Source organism: Phyllobates terribilis, unplaced genomic scaffold, assembly GCF_046119375.1.
Source record: "Phyllobates terribilis strain yellow unplaced genomic scaffold, ASM4611937v1 Scaffold_3__8_contigs__length_932513732, whole genome shotgun sequence".
Lineage (NCBI taxonomy): Eukaryota > Metazoa > Chordata > Amphibia > Anura > Dendrobatidae > Phyllobates > Phyllobates terribilis.
In genome coordinates, this window is record NW_027362763.1 from 433374161 (window position 1) to 433392819 (window position 18659).

General features: G+C 42.8%; 1 protein-coding gene across 1 annotated transcript in view; it reads right to left on the reverse strand.

Annotated features, from left to right (window-relative positions):
• MDN1 (midasin AAA ATPase 1) overlaps positions 1–11555 on the reverse strand; it is a 253888-nt gene extending 242333 nt beyond the window's left edge. The window contains exon 1 of the mRNA XM_073675707.1: positions 11345–11555. Within this exon, the coding sequence (XP_073531808.1) occupies positions 11345–11431 (87 nt within the window). The 5' untranslated portion in view covers positions 11432–11555. The remainder of the gene's footprint in view (positions 1–11344) is intronic.
• Between the last annotated feature and the right edge of the window lie 7104 nt (positions 11556–18659).

An 18659-nucleotide genomic window follows, 5' to 3' on the forward strand; every position in this document is an offset into this window, starting at 1 on the left:
CATGAAGGACTCCCAGACTATGAGAAATAAGATTTTCTGGTCTGATGAGACGAAGATAGAACTTTTTGGTGATAATTCTAAGCGGTATGTGTGGAGAAAACCAGGCACTGCTCATTACCTGCCCAATACAATCCCAACAGTGAAACATGGTGGTGGCAGCAAAATGCTATGGGGGTGTTTTTCAGCTGCAGGGACAGGATGACTGGTTGCAATTGAAGGAAACATGAATGCGGCCAAGTACAGAGATATCCTGGATGTGCACATGTTGCTTATTTCTGACTTGCAGATTTAAATCTGCATCATGTCAATTCTTTCAGCTTTTTTATACCCATTGACTTCGATGAAGTCAGTAAAAATCGCAGGTATAAGGCTATGTGCCCACGATGCAGAAATGCTCCGGATTTTTTCCTGAGCGTTTGGCTGTGCCCACGATGCAGAAATGAAGCAGAAAATTTCTGCATCTCCCTGGCAGAAAAAAACGCATGCAGATTGTGCATGCGTTTTTCCTGCAGAATACATGCGTATTCACATGCGTTTCCGCATGCAGATTGACAAGCACTTTCCAGGCGATAGCATCACTTGGAAAGTGCTTGACAACTAGGTCACACTATATAAATCCATGCAAACGGCATGGATTTATACAGTGTGAACCGTAAAAATTAAAACAAATAAAGCTATACTCACCCCCGAGGCCCCGGTGTGTGCAGCAGCGCTCGTTCCTGTCTGGTTCCCGGCTGCCGGCATATCGCGAGACAGAGCGGTGAAGGGCCTGCGGTCACATGACTGTGACGTCACCGCAGGTCCTCAAGCGATGCCGGCATTCAGAGAAAAGTCTTCGGACAGGTGAGTATAAACTTTATTTGTTATTTTATTCTTTTTTTACAGGTACAATGGTACCCAGGTCTGGATGAGAGTCTCCTCTCCTCCAGAACTGGGTACCATCCGCACATAGAGACGCATAGAAGCCGCTTGTACAAATGTACAGTCGCGGTTTCTATGCGTTTCAATGCAAGTCAATGGCGGGAGTTCCGCTGCGCTTCCGCAAAATTAAATGACATGCTGCGGATTTTTGTACGCAGCATAAACGCTGCAGAAAAATCCGCAGCATGTGCATAGAACATGCGGAATCCCCTTGGGGACCATGGGGTGCGGATTACCTAGCGTTTCACAAGCGTTTCCGCTGCGGAAATTCCGCAGCATAAACGCTAGAAAAACGCTACGTGGGCACCCAGCCTCAATGCATCTCCCTGGCAGAAAAAAAGTATGCAAATTGTACATGCGTTTTTCCTGCCAGGGACAAGCGGATGTGAAGCGTTCTTCACATGCGGGTTGACAAGCGCTTTCCAAGCGATTTTAGCATCACTTGGAAAGTGCTTGACAACTTGGTCACACTATATAAATCCATGCAAACGGCATGGATTTATATAGTGTGACCGTAAAGAATGGTAAAAAATAAAAAAAATAAATATATACTTCCCTTCTGATGGCCCTCGGAGTCTTTATTCGATCAGTCCTGGCTTGCCGGCAGCTCGCGGTACACTGAAGGACCTGCCGTCACATGACTAAATGACGTCAGCACAGGTCCTTCAGTCCACCGAGATCTGCCGGCAAGCAAAGGACAAGCACACTGGGGGTCATCAGAAGGCAAGTATAATATTTATTTTTTATTTTAATTCTTTTTTTTTACAGGTTCTATGGTACCCGGGTCCGGAGGAGAGCCTCCTCTCCTCCAGACCCGGGTACCATCCGCACATTGAAACGCTTGGAATGCGCATGTACAGATCCAGTTATGCGGATTCCATGCGTTACAATGCAAATCAATGGCGGTGAAAACGCAGCACTTCCGCAAAATAATTGGTAGTGCTGCATTTTTTTCCGCAATGATAATCAGCAGTGGAAATTTCCGCAGCATGCGCACAGCACATGCGGATCATTGGGGAACATGGCAGGCCTTTTACCAAGCATTTTTTAAGCGTTTCTGCAGTGGAATTGCCACTGCGGAAATGCTTAAAAAAACGCATCGTGGGCACACAGCCTAAATGTATTGTACTCTGTGTTTTTTTCTGCCAAGAGATGCAGAAATGGTGCAGAAATTTCTGTATCCAAATAATCAATGTGTGCACACTTCCTCCTAACTCTGAAAAATCAATGTGATCCTGCAAAAAAGGGAGTATATTTGAACAAGTAACGTCTATATTCATTGGAAGAAAATCCATGATAAGAATTGATTAAGAAATACAGGGAGTAAATGTGGTAGGAAAAGAAAATCCTCTTATACAGCTGACCAATCTTATTACATGATGATACAATATGGTTGTAAAAAAGTGCAAGTGCTTTATTGCATTTATGGTCCTACATATTTATTTTACTCACTTAGGCTACGTCCACACGATTAAGAGCCGACCCCGAGCCGTGGACAAGCCGCCTCCGACTTCCGCTCATTATGCAAATGAGCGGCGGCCGGGTTTATTTTTTTTCACAAGCGGGCTTTCCCCATACAGATTAGGTCTATGGGGGAAAGCCACCATGCGGACCAGCAGGAGAAATTGACATGCTGCGGTCTGGAAAGACGAGCCGCATGTCAGTTTCAGCGGGTGTGCCGTAGACACATAGTGGGCATGGGATTTGTATAAATCCCATCCACTATGCTGTAACATCTGGTCATCATTATCTTAATGATAATAACTGTCTAACTCCACATCAACATGGATTCATGAGGGATCGCTCCTGCCAAACAAACCTGATCGCCTTCTACGAGGAGGTGAGCTCACAGCTGGACCGGGGAGAGTCAGTGGATGTTGTATACCTTGACTTCTCCAAAGTGTTTGATACCGTGCCACACAAAAGGTTGGTTTATAAAATGAGAATGCTTGGTCTGGGGGATAATGTGTGCAAGTGGGTAAATAGCTGGCTGAGTGATAGAAAGCAGAGGGTGGTTATCAATGGAGTAAGCTCAGGGTGTGTCAGGGTTACTAGCGGGGTGCCTCAAGGGTCTGTCTTGGGCCCTATATTATTTAATATATTTATTAATGATCTAGTGGAAGGGTTGCATAGTAAAATAGCAATATTTGCAGATGATACTAAACTTTGTAAAGTAGTTAATACAGATGAGGATAGGGCACAGCTACAGGAGGATTTAGATAAATTGGGGAGTTGGGCCAAAAAATGGCAAATGGTGTTCAATGCCGATAAATGTAAGGTCATGCACATGGGAAAGAAAAACAGCAGTCACCCATACATATTAAATGGGAAACCGTTGGGGAAATCTGACATGGAGAAGGACCTGGGCGTCTTGGATAATAGCAAATTAAATTGGAGTGCCCAGTGTCAGGCAGCAGCTGCGAAGGCAAATAGAGTCATGGCATGCATCAGAAGAGGAATAGGGGCATATGATGAGAACATTGTTCTTCCTCTGTATAAAGCGCTGGTAAGGCCGCACTTAGAATATTGTACACAGTTCTGGGCTCCGGTGCTCAGGAAAGACATATTGGAGCTAGAGAGGGTACAAAGGAGGGCGACTAAGGTAATAAAGGGAATGGAGGGACTAGAATACCCAGAGAGGTTGTCAAAATTAGGCTTATTTACGTTGGAAAAGAGAAGGCTTAGGGGAGACCTCATAAACATGTATAAATACATCAGGGGGCAGTACAGAGATCTCTCCCATGACCTGTTTATACCAAGGATGGTGACAAAGACGAGGGGGCACACTATGCGTCTGGAGGAAAGGAGGTTCCTGCACCAGCATAGAAGGGGATTCTTTACGGTCAGAGCCGTGAGACTCTGGAACTCTCTGGGAGAGGAAGTGGTGATGTCCAACTCACTTAATGAGTTCAAGAGAGGCCTGGACGCCTTTCTTGAGAACAATAAAATTACATCTTATGCTTAGTGATAGTTAATTAATCCAGGGATTTAATCTGACTGCCAGATTGGTGTCGGGAAGTGAATTTTTCCTCAATGATGTAAATTGGCCTATACCGCATGGGTTTTTTTTTTGCCTTCCCCTGGATCAACGCTGCGGAATAGCTGCAGTGCACAAGAAATAGGCTGAACTGGATGGACGCTTGTCTTTTTTCGGCCTTATAAACTATGTAACTATGTAACACTGCGGATTGAACGCAGAACACATGCGTTGCGTCCAATCCGCAGTGAACACTCATCGTGTGCACATACCCTTAGGGCTCTTTCACACGTCAGTATTTCCAGTACGGGTGGTGACAGTTTCCACACGTACTGGAGACACTGACATGCATTCAAATCTATGGGTCTGAGCACATGTCAGTGTGTTTCCACGGACCATGTGTCTTTGTGCTCCACACGCTGACATGTCCATTTTTTTTGCGGATGCGCGGTCCGCAAAAGTATCTCACACTGAACACACATGGACGACATTCGTGTGTCATCAATGTGACACGTACCGGAGCCTGCGAATCAGTGGTACAGTTAGCGTTCCCAAGGGCCGGGTGCTGAACACTGCCCTCATCATGGTTCCCAGCCGGCGCCACGATCAGCACCAGCAGGGACAATGATGAGGATAGTAGTGCCTGCTTCTGCAGTCTTATTTTTACACAGAAACACTGCGCAAGCAGACAACACTACCCTCATCATTGTCCCTGCTGGGGCAGATCGCAGCGCCGGCAGGGAACCATGATGAGGGCAGTGTTCAGCACCAAGGGCTTGGGAACAGTGCTAACTGTACCACTGATTCCTAGGTGCTGGTCTGTGTGATCCTGATGCGGCACACGGTTGCCACACAAGGACACACGGGACACGGATATCTGCGATAACATTTTTTTCCGGTAACCCCTTTACTCCCGAAGGTGGTTTGCACATTAATGACCAGGTCAATTTTTACAATTCTGACCATGTCACTTTATGAGGTAATAACTCAGGGACGCTTCAACGGATCCCCCTGATTCTGAGAATGTTTTGTTGTGTCATATGGTAGTTCATGATAGTGAAAAAAATGGAGATTTGGTGAAAATTTAGAAAATCGTGCAATTTTCGAACTCTGAATTTTCATGCCCTTAAATCAGAGAGATATGTCACAAAATAGTTAATAAATAACATTTCCCACATGTCTACTTTACATCGGCACAATTTTGGAACCAATTTTTTTTTTTAAGATTATATATATATATATATATTCTATGATGTTATAAGGGTTAAAAGTTGACCAGCGATTTCTCATTTTTCCAACAAAATTTCCAAAACAATTTTTTTAGGGATCACATTTGCAGTGACTTTGAGGGGCCTTGATGACAGAAAATACCCCAAAGTGAAACCATTCTAAAAACTGCACCCCTCAAGGTGCTCAAAACCACAATCAAGTTTATTAACCCTTCATGTGCTTCACTGGAATTTTTGGAATGTGGAAGAAAACAATGAACTTTTTTTTCACAAAAAAAAAATTGGGTCTAAACTAACATTTATTTTCACAAGGGTAACAGGAAAAAAATGGACCACACCATTTGCTGTGCAATGTCTCCTGAGCACGCCGATACCCCATATGTGGGGGAAAAACACTGTTTGGGCGCACGGCAGGGCTCGGAAGGGAAGGAGCGCCATTTGACTTTTTGAATGTAAAATTTGCTTCAATAATTAGTGGACACCATGTCGCATTTGGGAGCCCCCTGATGTGCCTAAACGGACCCCATTTTGGAAACTAGACCCCTCAAGGAACGTAGAGCTGTGAAAATAAAAAAATCTAACTTTTTCCACAAAAATTATCTTTTAGCCCCGAATTTTTTATTTTTACAAGGGTAAGAGGAGAAAATGGACCCCAAAAACAGTTGTGCAATTTCTCCTGAGTACGCAGATACACCATATGTGGGAAAAATATACTGTTTGGGCGCACGGCAGGGTTCAGAAGGGAAGAAGCACTGTGTGACTTTTTGAACGCAAAATCGGCTGGAATCAAGAGCGGACACCATGTTGCATTTGGGGAGCCTCTGATGTGCCTAAACAGTGGAAACCCCCCACAAGTGACCCCATTTTGGAAACTAGACCCCTCAAGGATTTTATCAAGGGGTATAGTGAACATTTTGAACCCAGAGGTACGAAACAGAATTTGATAACATTAGGTCATCATATTGAGTAAGTTGTCATTAGTCTTGAGCGCAAGTGCTCGCTACTTGAGTTTGCATCATGTATCACGGGTGCTCAAGTGACATGCTCGAGTCCCCGCCCTGCATGTTTCACCCAAAAAAAAAAAAACATGCAGGGGTCGCTCGTGCATGGCAGGCAATCCCCGTGAGTTTTTTTTTGGCTGTATAACAGCCGCAAAGCATAAGCACGCGGGTGCATACCCGAGCACCCGATGCAAACTCAAGTAGTGAGCACTTGCGCTCAACACTAGTTGCCATATCATTTTTTTTTTTTTTTTACTTTTGAAAAAATCCCAACCCCAACACAACCCTAGCCCCAACAGTAATTCTAGTCCTAGAGCTTATTTTTTACGCAGTTCCTCATGCTGAATAAGTGGTTAGATGACTATTATTCGGGTCAATGCAATACCAGATTCAGATCGGGTTTTTATGTTTGCCAGCCGTCACACACTAAAAGACGCTTTTTTTTTTTTTTTGCAAAGACTAGGTTTTGCAATCATTTTTCCATATTTCGGCCGACAGACGAAATGTGAGAGCTTGTTTTTTGCAGGACGAGTTGACGTTTTTCTTGGTATCATTTCAGGCACAAGACTTTTTTGATTGCTTTCTATTTCGATTATTGGGAGGCAGAATAAGCAAAAACCAATGATTCAGGAATTTTTTTTTTGCGCCGTTCCGCGTGTGGTGAAATTAATAAGGCACCGTTATTCTTTGGGTCGGTACGTTTACAGCGATACTACATTTATATCTTTTTACACTACTGTTCAAAAGTTTGGGGTCATTTAGAAATTTCATTATTTTTGAAAGAAAAGCACATATTTTTTCTATGAAGCTAACATTCAATTAATCAGAAATACACTCTATACATTGTTAATGTGGTAAATGACTATTCTAGCTGCAAACGTCTTGTTTTTATTGCAATATCTACATAGGTGTATACAGGCCCATTTCCGACAACCACCACTCCAGTGTTTTAATGGTACATTGTGTTTGCTAACTGTGTAAGAAGGATAATGGATGTTTAGAAAACCCTAGAAAACCCTTGCACAAGTATGTTAGCCCAGCTGAAAATGGTTTGGCTGATTTGAGAAGCTATAAAACTGACCTTCCTTTGAGCTAGTTGAGAATCTGGAGCATTACATTTGTTTGTTCTATGAAACTCTCAAAATGGCCAGAAAAAGAGAACTTTCATGTGAAACTCGACAGTCTATTCTTGTTCTTAGAAAAGAAGGCTATGAATAACTTGCCAAGAAATTGAACATTTCCTTCAACGGTGTGTACTACTCCCTTCAGAGGAGAGCACAAACAGGCTCTAACCAGAGAAGAAAGAGAAGTGGGAAGCCCCGCTGCACAACTGAGCAACAAGACAAGTACATTAGAGTCTCTAGTTTGAGAAATTGACGCCTCACAGCTCCTGAACTGGCAGCTTCATTAAATAGTACACGCAAAACGCCAGTGTCAATGTCTACAGTGAAGAGGCGACTCCGGGATGCTGGCCTTCAGGGCAAAGTGGCAAAGAAAAAGCCATATCTGAGACTGGCTAATAAAAGGAAAAGATTAATATGGGCAAAAGAACACAGACATTGGACAGAGGAAGATTGGAAAAAAGTTTTATGGACAGACGAATCAAAATTTGAGGTGTTTGGATCACACAGAAGAACATTTGTGAGATGCAGAACAACTGAAAATATGCTGGAAGAGTGCCTGACGCCATCTGTCAAGCATGGTGGAGGTAATGTGACGGACTGGGGTTGCTTTGGTGCTGGTAAAGTGGGAGATTTGTACAAGGTAAATGGAATATTGAATAAGGATGGCTATCACTCCATTTTGCAATGCCATGCCATACCCTGTGGACAGCGCTTGATTGGAGCCAATTTCATCCTACAACAGGACAATGACCCAAAGCACACCTCCAAATTATGCATGAACTATTTAGGGAAGAAGCAGGCAGCTGGTATTCTATCTGTAATGGAGTGACCAGTGCAGTCACCAGATCTCAACCCCATTGAGCTGATGTGGGAGCAGCTTGACAGTATGGTACGCAAAAAGTGCCCATCATGCCAATCCAACTTGTGGGAGGGGCTTCAGGAAGCATGGGGGGAAATTTCTCAAGATTACCTCAGCAAATTAACAGCTAGAATGCCAAAGGTCTGCAATGCTATAATTGCTGCAAATGGAGCATTCTTTGACGAAAGCAAAATTTGAAGGAGAAAATTATTCTTTCTAATAAAGATCATTATTTCTATTATTTTGGAGCTGTATGGCAGCTTGTTTTTTTGCGGGATAAGGAAGGACAACCCCTTTTAATGGTTCTCTCTCTATACATGTAAGCTACAGTGCCAATTCTGGCTTTCCTGCCAACTTAAGGAAAAATTGAAAAGGTGCCCCTCCCTACAATGTAATGAAAACCTTCTGTAAATAAACTGCAATGCCTACATTTTTGGTGTGTTTTATTTACAGCATTTATTGTATGATAAAAAAGACTTGGTATCATGATTCTCCAACCTTGATTAAGGTGATACCAAACGGGTCTTCATTTTGTTATTATTTAATGTTAAGAAAAAAAAAATGGCTTTGGGAAACATGTTCTGAGACCCATTATGCTTTTTTCAGTCGATGTAGTTCGGTTAGGTCTAGTTTTTTGAGTGATGACATTTTTATAGATATTATTTTAGAGTGCATACAATGTTCTGATCACTGTTTATTCCATTTTTTTTTAAGGAGGTGGGGTGACCAAAAAAATAATAATTTGGGGGAATTATGGTCATATTTTTGTTTATTGCATTTACCATAAGGGTTATTTAAATTTGTATTTTCATAGAATGGATTTTTATGAATGTGGCAATACCAACTTTATTTTATTTGAACTTAATTTTAATGGGCGACTCGAATGTTATTTTTACACTTTTTTCACTTTTTCTACTGCAACCGCTGCACACATACTGAGCACTGCTTTGTTAGTGTAAAGCCTCATTCAGATGTCTGAAGCAGGGACCTCTGTATGACACTTTACTGCTGTATCTACAAGGCGCATCAGAAGATATGACTGTCATTGGTTAATGCACTCTGTACATTGAGGTTGAATGTGCAGAGAGCTGTAACCATTGACAAAGTCATCTATTCAGATATATTTCGCAGATGCAACAGTTCAGACGTCTATGTATCATGGCCATCTGAATGAGGCTTTACACTGACTGAGCAAAGCCAAGTCAGTGTGCAGAGCAAACAAGTGTGATAATTACACTGCTGAGCTCTGAACACGTCGGGAAGCCTGACACTGCCCTACTAATGCCAGGTTACCAACATGTTCTCTCCTTTGGAAGAAGTCACCACTGTAGCACTGCTCTCACCACTCACAGCAGGTGTGCAGAGGTAACTTTTTCCAGAGGTGAGAACAGATTGGCAGTAGCTTGGCATTAGTAGTACAATACCAGGCTGCCGAAGCATTCTCGACACTGTTGCAGCGGTTCCCAGGCCTCCTGTCACCACTGTAAGTAGTGGCGACAGGGGGAATTGTAGCTCAGCACACAAAGCATGGCTACAATCAGGGCTGTGGAGTCGGAGTCCATTTTGGTGGAGTCTGAATCGGTATAAAATAGACCGACTCCAACTCCTAAAATATATAATAAATTGGGTACAGTAGTTCAATGCAGTTTGTGGGGAATATATTTTCATAAGAATTTGGGAAAGTTATGAAATGTCCTATAAATGTCTGTCCTATTCCTGATCTAAGGGTCTAGACTTTTAGCTGAGATGAATCTGTGCTACAGTAAATTTATCACTTAAACATGAGCCATGTATGAGGGAGTCGGAGTCGTGGAGTCGGTGTCATGGAAATTGAGGAGTCGGAGGTTTGGCTTACCAACTCCACAGCCCTGATCAGCGGTTAGCATTGTTGCTTTGGTCCTGGGTTCAACTCCCACCAAGGACAACATCTGCAAGGAGTTTGTATGTTCTCCCCATGTTTGCGTGGGTTTCCTCCCACATCCAAAGAGTTACCGATAGGGATTTCAGATTGTGAGCCCCAATGGGGACAGTGATTGTGAAGTGCAGCGGACTATGAAGGAGATATATAAGCAACGAATGAATAGTCTGACCTCAGTCTTTCCTATGGCTGCTGAATTTGTGGTGTGTAGAGTTGCGCTTTGAAACTCACACACCAGCAAATATAAATGGCAGCCCCCAGAGGTTGAAAGAAAAAAAAAGTTAACATAATAAATTTTATTTTGTTTTAAAAAAAAATTGTTTATACAACTAAATTGTGATACATTCCAATTAAAGGACTTCTCTGGGCATATCATATCAAGAGTAGGTCATCAATATCAGATCGATGGTAGTCCGACAACCAACATTCCTGATAGTCAGTTTTCACCTCCAGCCAGAAGTAACAAGTGAATGGAGCTGTTCAATGTAAAGCGGCTGCTGCAGAACATCTCCTAGTAGCAGATCTGCATTCTCCGGCAGCGGCCCCTACACACCAATGGGGGCTGTGCAGTACAGATCTGTTCCATGATTCCACCCACCTAGAGCTGATAGCAGGTGGGGGTCCTGGGGCACCACCGGTCTGATGATGATCACTAATCCTAAGGATATGCACAGACAGCCACATTACCTATAAACCAAGGTACTATAGCTCACCATATTAATAGGAGGACATCAGCACCAACTAGGCACAGTAAAGGGATCACAATCACATGGAAACGTTTTCTGGACCCTGGAAAGTTTTATTTCCATTGACAATGTGAATTTCTGGCTGTGCACTTGTGTATTGGCTCTACAGGAAACAGTCAGCCCCTAGATTACTGGCCCATGAGATCAGCCCCGCGCAGGATGCCACATCTGCCCCGTGCCAGGCTCGCGGAGGATGCCACATCTGCCCCGTGCCGGCCCTGCACTCTGTAGTGCCTCATCTGCCCCGGGCCAGGCTCCTGCAGGCTGCCACATCTGCCCCGGGCCAGGCTCCTGCAGGCTGCCACATCTGCCCCGGGCCAGGCTCCTGCAGGATGCCACATCTGCCCCGTGCCAGGCTCCTGCAGGATGCCACATCTGCCCCGTGCCAGACCTGCACTCTGTAGTGCCACCTGTCCGTAAGCTCACGTTCCATCTGATGGCGCTATCTACAGCGCTATTCATAGCGCTCCCGCTCCTCGGCGCACACGTGCTAAGACAATGGCAGCCCGCAGCGCCGCTCTCTGCACGGATTGGCCCGGGGCTGGCCATTATTGTGTGGTCTGTCTCACCTGCTTGGCGAGGAACTGGCTGAGCTCTCCGCCGCTTCTCTGAGCAATAGCGCCGAGCCCCGAGAGGCTGAGCTGGAAGTGCTCCATCCCGGGGACACGGCTGACCGGAACAGGCCGAGAGGCGGCCGTGTGTGCACAACAAACACCAGCTCCGCTCCACACGTGGGGAAGACACAAGCACAACGGAGCACTTCCGGGAGCGCCGGCACGTCATCAACGGCGCGACACCTCCCAGCAGCTGGCGCGGCGGCGGGAGAAACGCTGGAGGAGAGGGGACAGGGACATTGTGCTGAGCGCACGACACCATGTGTAATGCTCTGCACACCGTGCACTGCTATGGATATATACCGCCATTTCTCGCCCAGAAAGTACATTTTTAAAAGGGTTTACCAATTTTGGAGACTTTCTTTTACTTCCATACATCTCTATGTTGGCTAAAAATGATTTTTGCAATTGGGTTTCATTACAAATTTGACACTGTTCTGCCACACAAGTGCAATGTGGTCTGTGGTCAGGAATCATATGAGAGGAGCTCAAAGAAAGAGGAGAGTTCTGACTCTTCAGACCACAAACAGGGCAACACTTGTAATGAAACCCAGTTGTGATAATTGTATCTTCATATCAATGCTGTAATAAAGAGTCCTAAATTGTGGACAACCCCTTTAATGTAGAATCCTAGTGTGTTTCCTACTGTTATCACGAGTGGCACATTGGGGTCTTGCAGCAGTGAGACGTTTGTCCATGCACGGTATTTAGGCTCACCGTCATATAGTTAGACTGAAGCCGAAGCACAGACAGCGTCGCTGCCTAGACATAGCCGAAACAAGGAGAAGATAATCCATCTCCACGAACGTGCAATCTTCTTTATTAGTGGGTGGATACAAATCGGATGACAAAAGTTATAATTTAATCTGAAACGCATAGATGTCTTCAGACAGGTTACTAACATCAAATTTTAACTTTTGTCATCCGATTTGTATCCACCCACTAATAAAGAAGATTGCACGTTCGTGGAAATGGATTATCTTTTTCTTGTTTTGGCGTTCTTTAAAGGGAACCTGCCACCAGAAATAAACGCTATTAACCTGCAGATGGGTTAATCTGCAGGTTATGGGTTAATAACCTTACTAACCTGCCTGGCTCCTGCACGCAGCCAAACGCTGTGGGAAGAAAATGTACTTTATTCCCCCATCAGCGTTCAAGTTTCAGTCACGGGGCAGCGCTGGTTCAGTCACTGCTCTATATACGGCTGTAACCGCACCCCCGTCCTGACTGACACTCACTCTGTATTGGAGCCGGCTTTCAGTCAGGGCTGGGGGGCGCAACTACAGCCACCGCTCTGTATGCTCAGAGCAGTGACAGAACCCGGAACGCTGCCGGGGAGAATAAAGTTAATTTTCTCCCTGGAACGTTCAGCTAACTGCGGGCTACTAACCCGCTATTAACCAGCAGATTAATCCCATATCTGCAGGTTAAGTGTTTTTATTCTGGTGACAGGTTCCCTTTAAACTACATTGTGACATGACTTATCTGTCCAACGAAAAGATAATCAATTTTTCCCGAGACGAGTCTAGCTCTGCTACATCTAGATGCGTTGCTGAACAGTGGCGTGATGTGACCGTTCAACCTAGCATCCAGCATAGCGCAGCATCAGTGCCTCACAGTGACAAGAATAAGGTGAGCAGAGTTCATAGCCAATGAACTCCTTTCATCTCACTGATGTCAGCGCTAGTGCAGTGAGAAAGTGTTCTATTCCTTCTATAAAAGCACAATTCTCATTGCTCTTAAGATCAAACATAGAAATCTGAGTTGTCATGGGTCAACTCGAATGTGGCCCATGTTCAAATTAATACTGTGTACAAATAAACCTTTAATTGGTGCCAAAATTTCGATCATTTTTTTTTCCGAATGTATTAGAACGGTTCTTGCAGTACAAGATAGGATTAAACGACTAGAGTTAATTGAAGGGGAACCAGCGTTGCTAGTCAGACACAGAAAAGGCTTTCGATAACATAAACTGGAAATGGTTGAAGTCAGTTTTAGATAAATTTGGGATAATAGGATTATTTAGAAACTATTTGACAGCTCTATATGCTAGCCTACAAGCTAGGATCTTTAAGCCAGGTTTCTTGCCCCCTCTCACCCTTACTGTTTGATTTGGCCATTGAGCCTTTAGGTCAACATTTAATAGTCTCGACTTGCTTTTCAGATATTAAAGTATGGAACAAAAATAAAGATAACTTGTTTTGCAGATGATATGCTACTGTTTCTTTCTGCCCCAGAAGACCGGGCGGAAACTACAACAAGTGCTAAACACCATGACGTACTTCGGATCCTTCTCAGGATATAAAATCAATATAGGCAAATGTTATTTTTAAGACAATCAATGAGGAAAGTAAAATTGAATACCAAGGTAAACATAGCCTCTCAATACTTGACATACCTAGGAGTCAAAATAGGGAAAGATCCATTGTCTCTTTATAGACTCAATTACACCCAATTAATTGACAAAATAGTAAAGGAGCTAGATAAGTGAGGCAATTTAACATTATCGACTATTCGGAATAGCTCATTTGATAAAAATGGTCAGCTTCTCTCAACTATTGTATCCTTTACAAACTATTCCTTTATTGCTGAAGCATTCAGATGTTAAAAAATTACAATCAGCCTCTAAAATTTTTGTGGCAAGATAAAAAGCCAAGGATATCTTATAACAAGATGACCCTACAAAGATCAGATGGGGGAATCCAGATGCCACTAATTAGAACGTATAACCTAGCTGCCCTAACAAGACACATAAGGGATTGGATTAATGGGTCAAAATTATTTCTCCAATACATCACTAGAGAGCGAACTAACAGCGCAATATGATTTAAGAATAATACTACATTTGAAAGCAGGAAAATCCCATCACATGTAAAAAATGAGTATTGTACTGAAAGAGACTATAGCCACATGGAAGGCCTTCAGAAAACTTTACAAGCTTCCATTTTGTGGCTCTAAATATATTCCGTTGTGGAAAGATCCCAACTTCAAACAAGGGACCCAAAATACATTTTTGAAGTTTGGAATCAGAGAGGAGTTCGAAGGGTCGAGGGGAGATTTTTAAGTTGGCAAAAATTTTCTTCCTAATATAATTTGGGAAATCATCAGATTTTGCAGTACAGTCAAGTGACAAGCTATTATAACTTGTTGATAGCAGATTTGGGAAAAAAAAGGCAATTTTGATATACTAATAATAGGTATGAAATCCAGATATTCATTATCGACCATATACAGTCGTTTATGTAATGAAACACAGCTTATGTGGAAAACAGGCATCTTTTCCAGTTGGGATCCAGGATTATCAGACAAAATATTAAGAGGATGGGAAAAGGTAAAGAAAATTATGATAAACGAACAATGGAGGGAAATGCATTATAAGTTAATTTATAATGCCATGTATGCATCTAATCTCTCTTTCTAAAATGCCCTTTCACATTATTTAAAATCCTGCCCATAATGTAACCTACACAAAGCAGATTTATTGCACAGTGTGTGGGATTGCCCGAATATACAAAGAGCTTGGGAGGACTCAGTTACATACAGTGGGGAAAATAAGTATTTGATACACTGATGATTTGCAAGTTTTCCCACCTACAAAGAATGAAGAGGTCTGTAATTTTTATCGGAGGTGCACTTCAACTGTTAGAATAAAAAAAAATCCAGAAAATCACATTGTATGATTTTTACATAATTAAATTGCATTTTGTTGCATGAAATAAGTATTTGATCACCTACCAACTAGCAAGAATTCTGGCTCCCAACTATGATCGCTTTAATAAATTGAAACCCTTAATTTTGCTCTTAAAATATTCATTTTTAAATTTGTATATCCCTGACCAAAATATAACAGTTGACAAGTCTCTTATGAGCTTCAAGGGCCGCCTTTCCTTTCATCTCCATTTATTCCCTGCAATCGCACCAAATATGGAATAAAATTATATAAAATGTGCAAGAGCACAAGGGGGTACACGTCCAGCTTTCTTATTAAAGGGAACCTGTAATCACCTGGGACGCATATAACCTATTAATATGAGCACACAGGTGATAGAAATGTTAATCTAGTCAGACCTGTATGCCTCATATTAATGGTCTTGTTTTGTGAAATCTTATATTTTATCTTTATGCTAATGATCCCTTCCAGGCCCCTGAAGGAATCTCTGCCTCCTGTCTTCATTATAATAGTAACCCCCTCCCCTGCACGTCACAGAACACTGTGATGTGCAGGGGAGGGTGTTACTATTATAATGAAGACTGGAGGCGGAGATTCCTTCCGGCCCCGGGCTTGAAAGGGATCATTAAAATAAAGATAAAATATAACATTTCACAAAACAAGACCATTAATATGAGGCATACAGGTAGGAATAGACTGACATTTCTATCACCTGTATGCCCATATTAATAGGTTATATACGTCCCAGGGGGTGACAGATTCCCTATAAGCACACCTGTCAGCAGGATTGTTCTCAGTAAACTACGGGCAGTGTCAAGTGGGCACCATTACACTGATTAAAATGATACCTTAGTTGATGAAATGCGTTCTGTGGTTATTGTGTAATCTTTACTTTCAGTTTGGAGATAATATGTCCATGCTCCAGGGCGGCCTGTGGGGTGGGCTCGATCTCGTGCTCTGCTTACTTATTCATCTGCTCTTATGACAGGTCACTGATCAATCAATGACCTGCCTCCTATTTTACATAATGCATCTAGTAGTGGGGGCTAAGTAAAATAAGAGGCAGATCAGTGAATGCACAGTGAGCTGTCATAAGAGGATACAGATGAATATGTAAGCAGAGCATCAGATAGAGCGCCCCCCACAGGCCACCCTGGAGCACGGGCATATCATTATCTCCAAACTGAAAGTATAGATTACACAAGAACCACAGAACGGATTTCATCAACCCAGGTATCATTTTAATCAGTGTAATGTCGCCCACCTGACAGTGTATGTAGTTTACTGAGCAAAATATTGCTGACAGGTGCACTTTAAGGTAAGGACAGCCAAATAAATCCTAGCTGCACACAGACAATAGGCATCCCAGGTAAAATTATTTGGGAACCAATGATGCAATTTCTGAATCAAAGATACCATGTACTGACAATTGATATACCCCTATATACAGCAAAGGAAATAATTATTTGATCCCTTGCTGTTTTTGTAAGTTTGCCCACTGACAAAGACATGAACAGTCTATAATTTTAAGGGTAGGTTAATTTTAACATTGAGAGATAGAATAACCCCAAAAAAATCAAGAGAATCACATGGTATAAATTAGATACATTTATTTGCATTTTGCAGTGAGAAATAAGTATTTGATCCCTTACCAAGTATTAAGTGTTGTTTGCCAGAGGGATCAAATACTTATTTCTCACTGCAAAATGCAAATAAATTTATCTAATTTATACAATGTGATTTTCTTGATTTTTGGGGGGGATAGTCTATCTCTCAATGTTAAAATTAACCTACCCTTAAAATTATAGACTGTTCATGTCTTTGTCAGTGGGCAAACTTACAAAAACAGCAAGGGATCAAATAATTATTTCCTTCACTGTAAATCCCTCCATACTGCAAATACAGGGGCCTGTGGGAAAGTCCTTAAAAATGGAGTAGGTTTTTCACCACAGTTGGTGTCCAGATGTTTGGAGAAGGGGACACCATTCTCACTGCAAGTGACCAACTTCTTGCAGTGGAGTAGAAAGACTGAAAAGACATCTACGTGCTGACCAAGCTACATACAGATGTAAGAGGATGTGACAATATTCATGAAAATCCCCAGCGCTGTGCATCATTGGTACGAGAAGACTGCCACCTACCATCCAAACGGGACCATGCGGAACCAACCAGAAGAAGAAGAGTTTTAGGGGGTGCACACAGCACCACACGATTCTTCGCTATACACAATGCGATTACCATACAGAATTTTCAATCTTCCCTGCAATCTGAGTTTGAAAAAGGCCCATGTTGTGCCGTCGAAACATCACTATTTTTTTGGATTAATGAACAAATAAAGTAGCACACTGTAACACTGAGTATATAGATATGAAATATGAATAGCATAACTGCTGTAGAAAATAGAAATAAATGAAAAATTTTTATTTTTTTGGATTGTCTTACATATAAAAGCATAATTTTCCTGATTTTTGAGTGCCAAGTACTTTATACTATTCTGGGAGGGATTGTCCAGAAAAATCAAGGATGAGCTAGCAAGCCAAGATATTCCTACTAGTCTTCCAAGAATTTGTGAACGACATCTTTCGAGACCTCCTCTACACTTGTCCTGTGGTTTGCCTGGATGATATTTTGGTCTTCTCTCCAGATCTGCCCTCTCATAGGCGGAACGATCGCCAAGTCTTGCAGCAACTCAGAGAGAATCGTCTGTCAGCTAAATTTAAAAAATGTGTGTTTGAACAATCTTCTCTGCCTTTCCTAGGTTATATCATATTGGACACAGGCCTTGAGAAAGATCCAGAGGTGTCTTCCATGCTCGAGTGGCCGCGCCCTGCCGGCATTAAAACTATCCAGCGATTCCTGGGATTCGCCAATTACTACCAACAATTCATTCCACATTTTTCATCCCAGACTGCTCTCATCTCCGCCAATCCGAAGTTATGGACTCCAGAGGCTTTTCTCTCCCTGAAACAGGTCTTTTCCTCCGCTCTAGTATTACGTTGACCAGAAGTGAACAAACAATTCTTTCTGGAGGTAGACGTTTCATCTTCTGGGGCTGGAGCAGTTCCCACCCAAAAAGTCTCTTTTCGGCCGAATGGTGACCTGTGGTTTCTTCTCCAAGGCCTTCTCTGCCCGGAGCGCAACTACTCGATTGGTGACCGAGAGTTGTTAGCAATTAAGATGGCTCTAGAGGAGTGGCGGTACCTTCTCGAGGGAGCAGTCCATGCAGTTGCCATTTATACCGACCACAAGAACCTGGCCTATCTGCAGTCCGTGCAAAGACTGAACCTGCGTCAAGCTAGGTGGTCGTTATTTTTTGCCCTTTTTGATTTTGTTCTCCATTTTCGGCCAGCTAACAAAAACATCAAAGCTGATGCACTTTCCCACTCCTTCCTGCCCACCGATCAAGAGGAAGAACCTCAGCTCATTAACAAGTCATCCAAGATGGTTACTGTGGCTCTGGCAAACTTGTCCCAAATTCCACCAGGTAAGACCTTAGTGTCAGAATCAGACAAGAGGCGAGTTCTGCAATGGGGGTACTCCTCCAAGGTGTCCGGCCATGCCAGGCAGAAAAAGATATTGCAGCTCATATCACGTCACTAC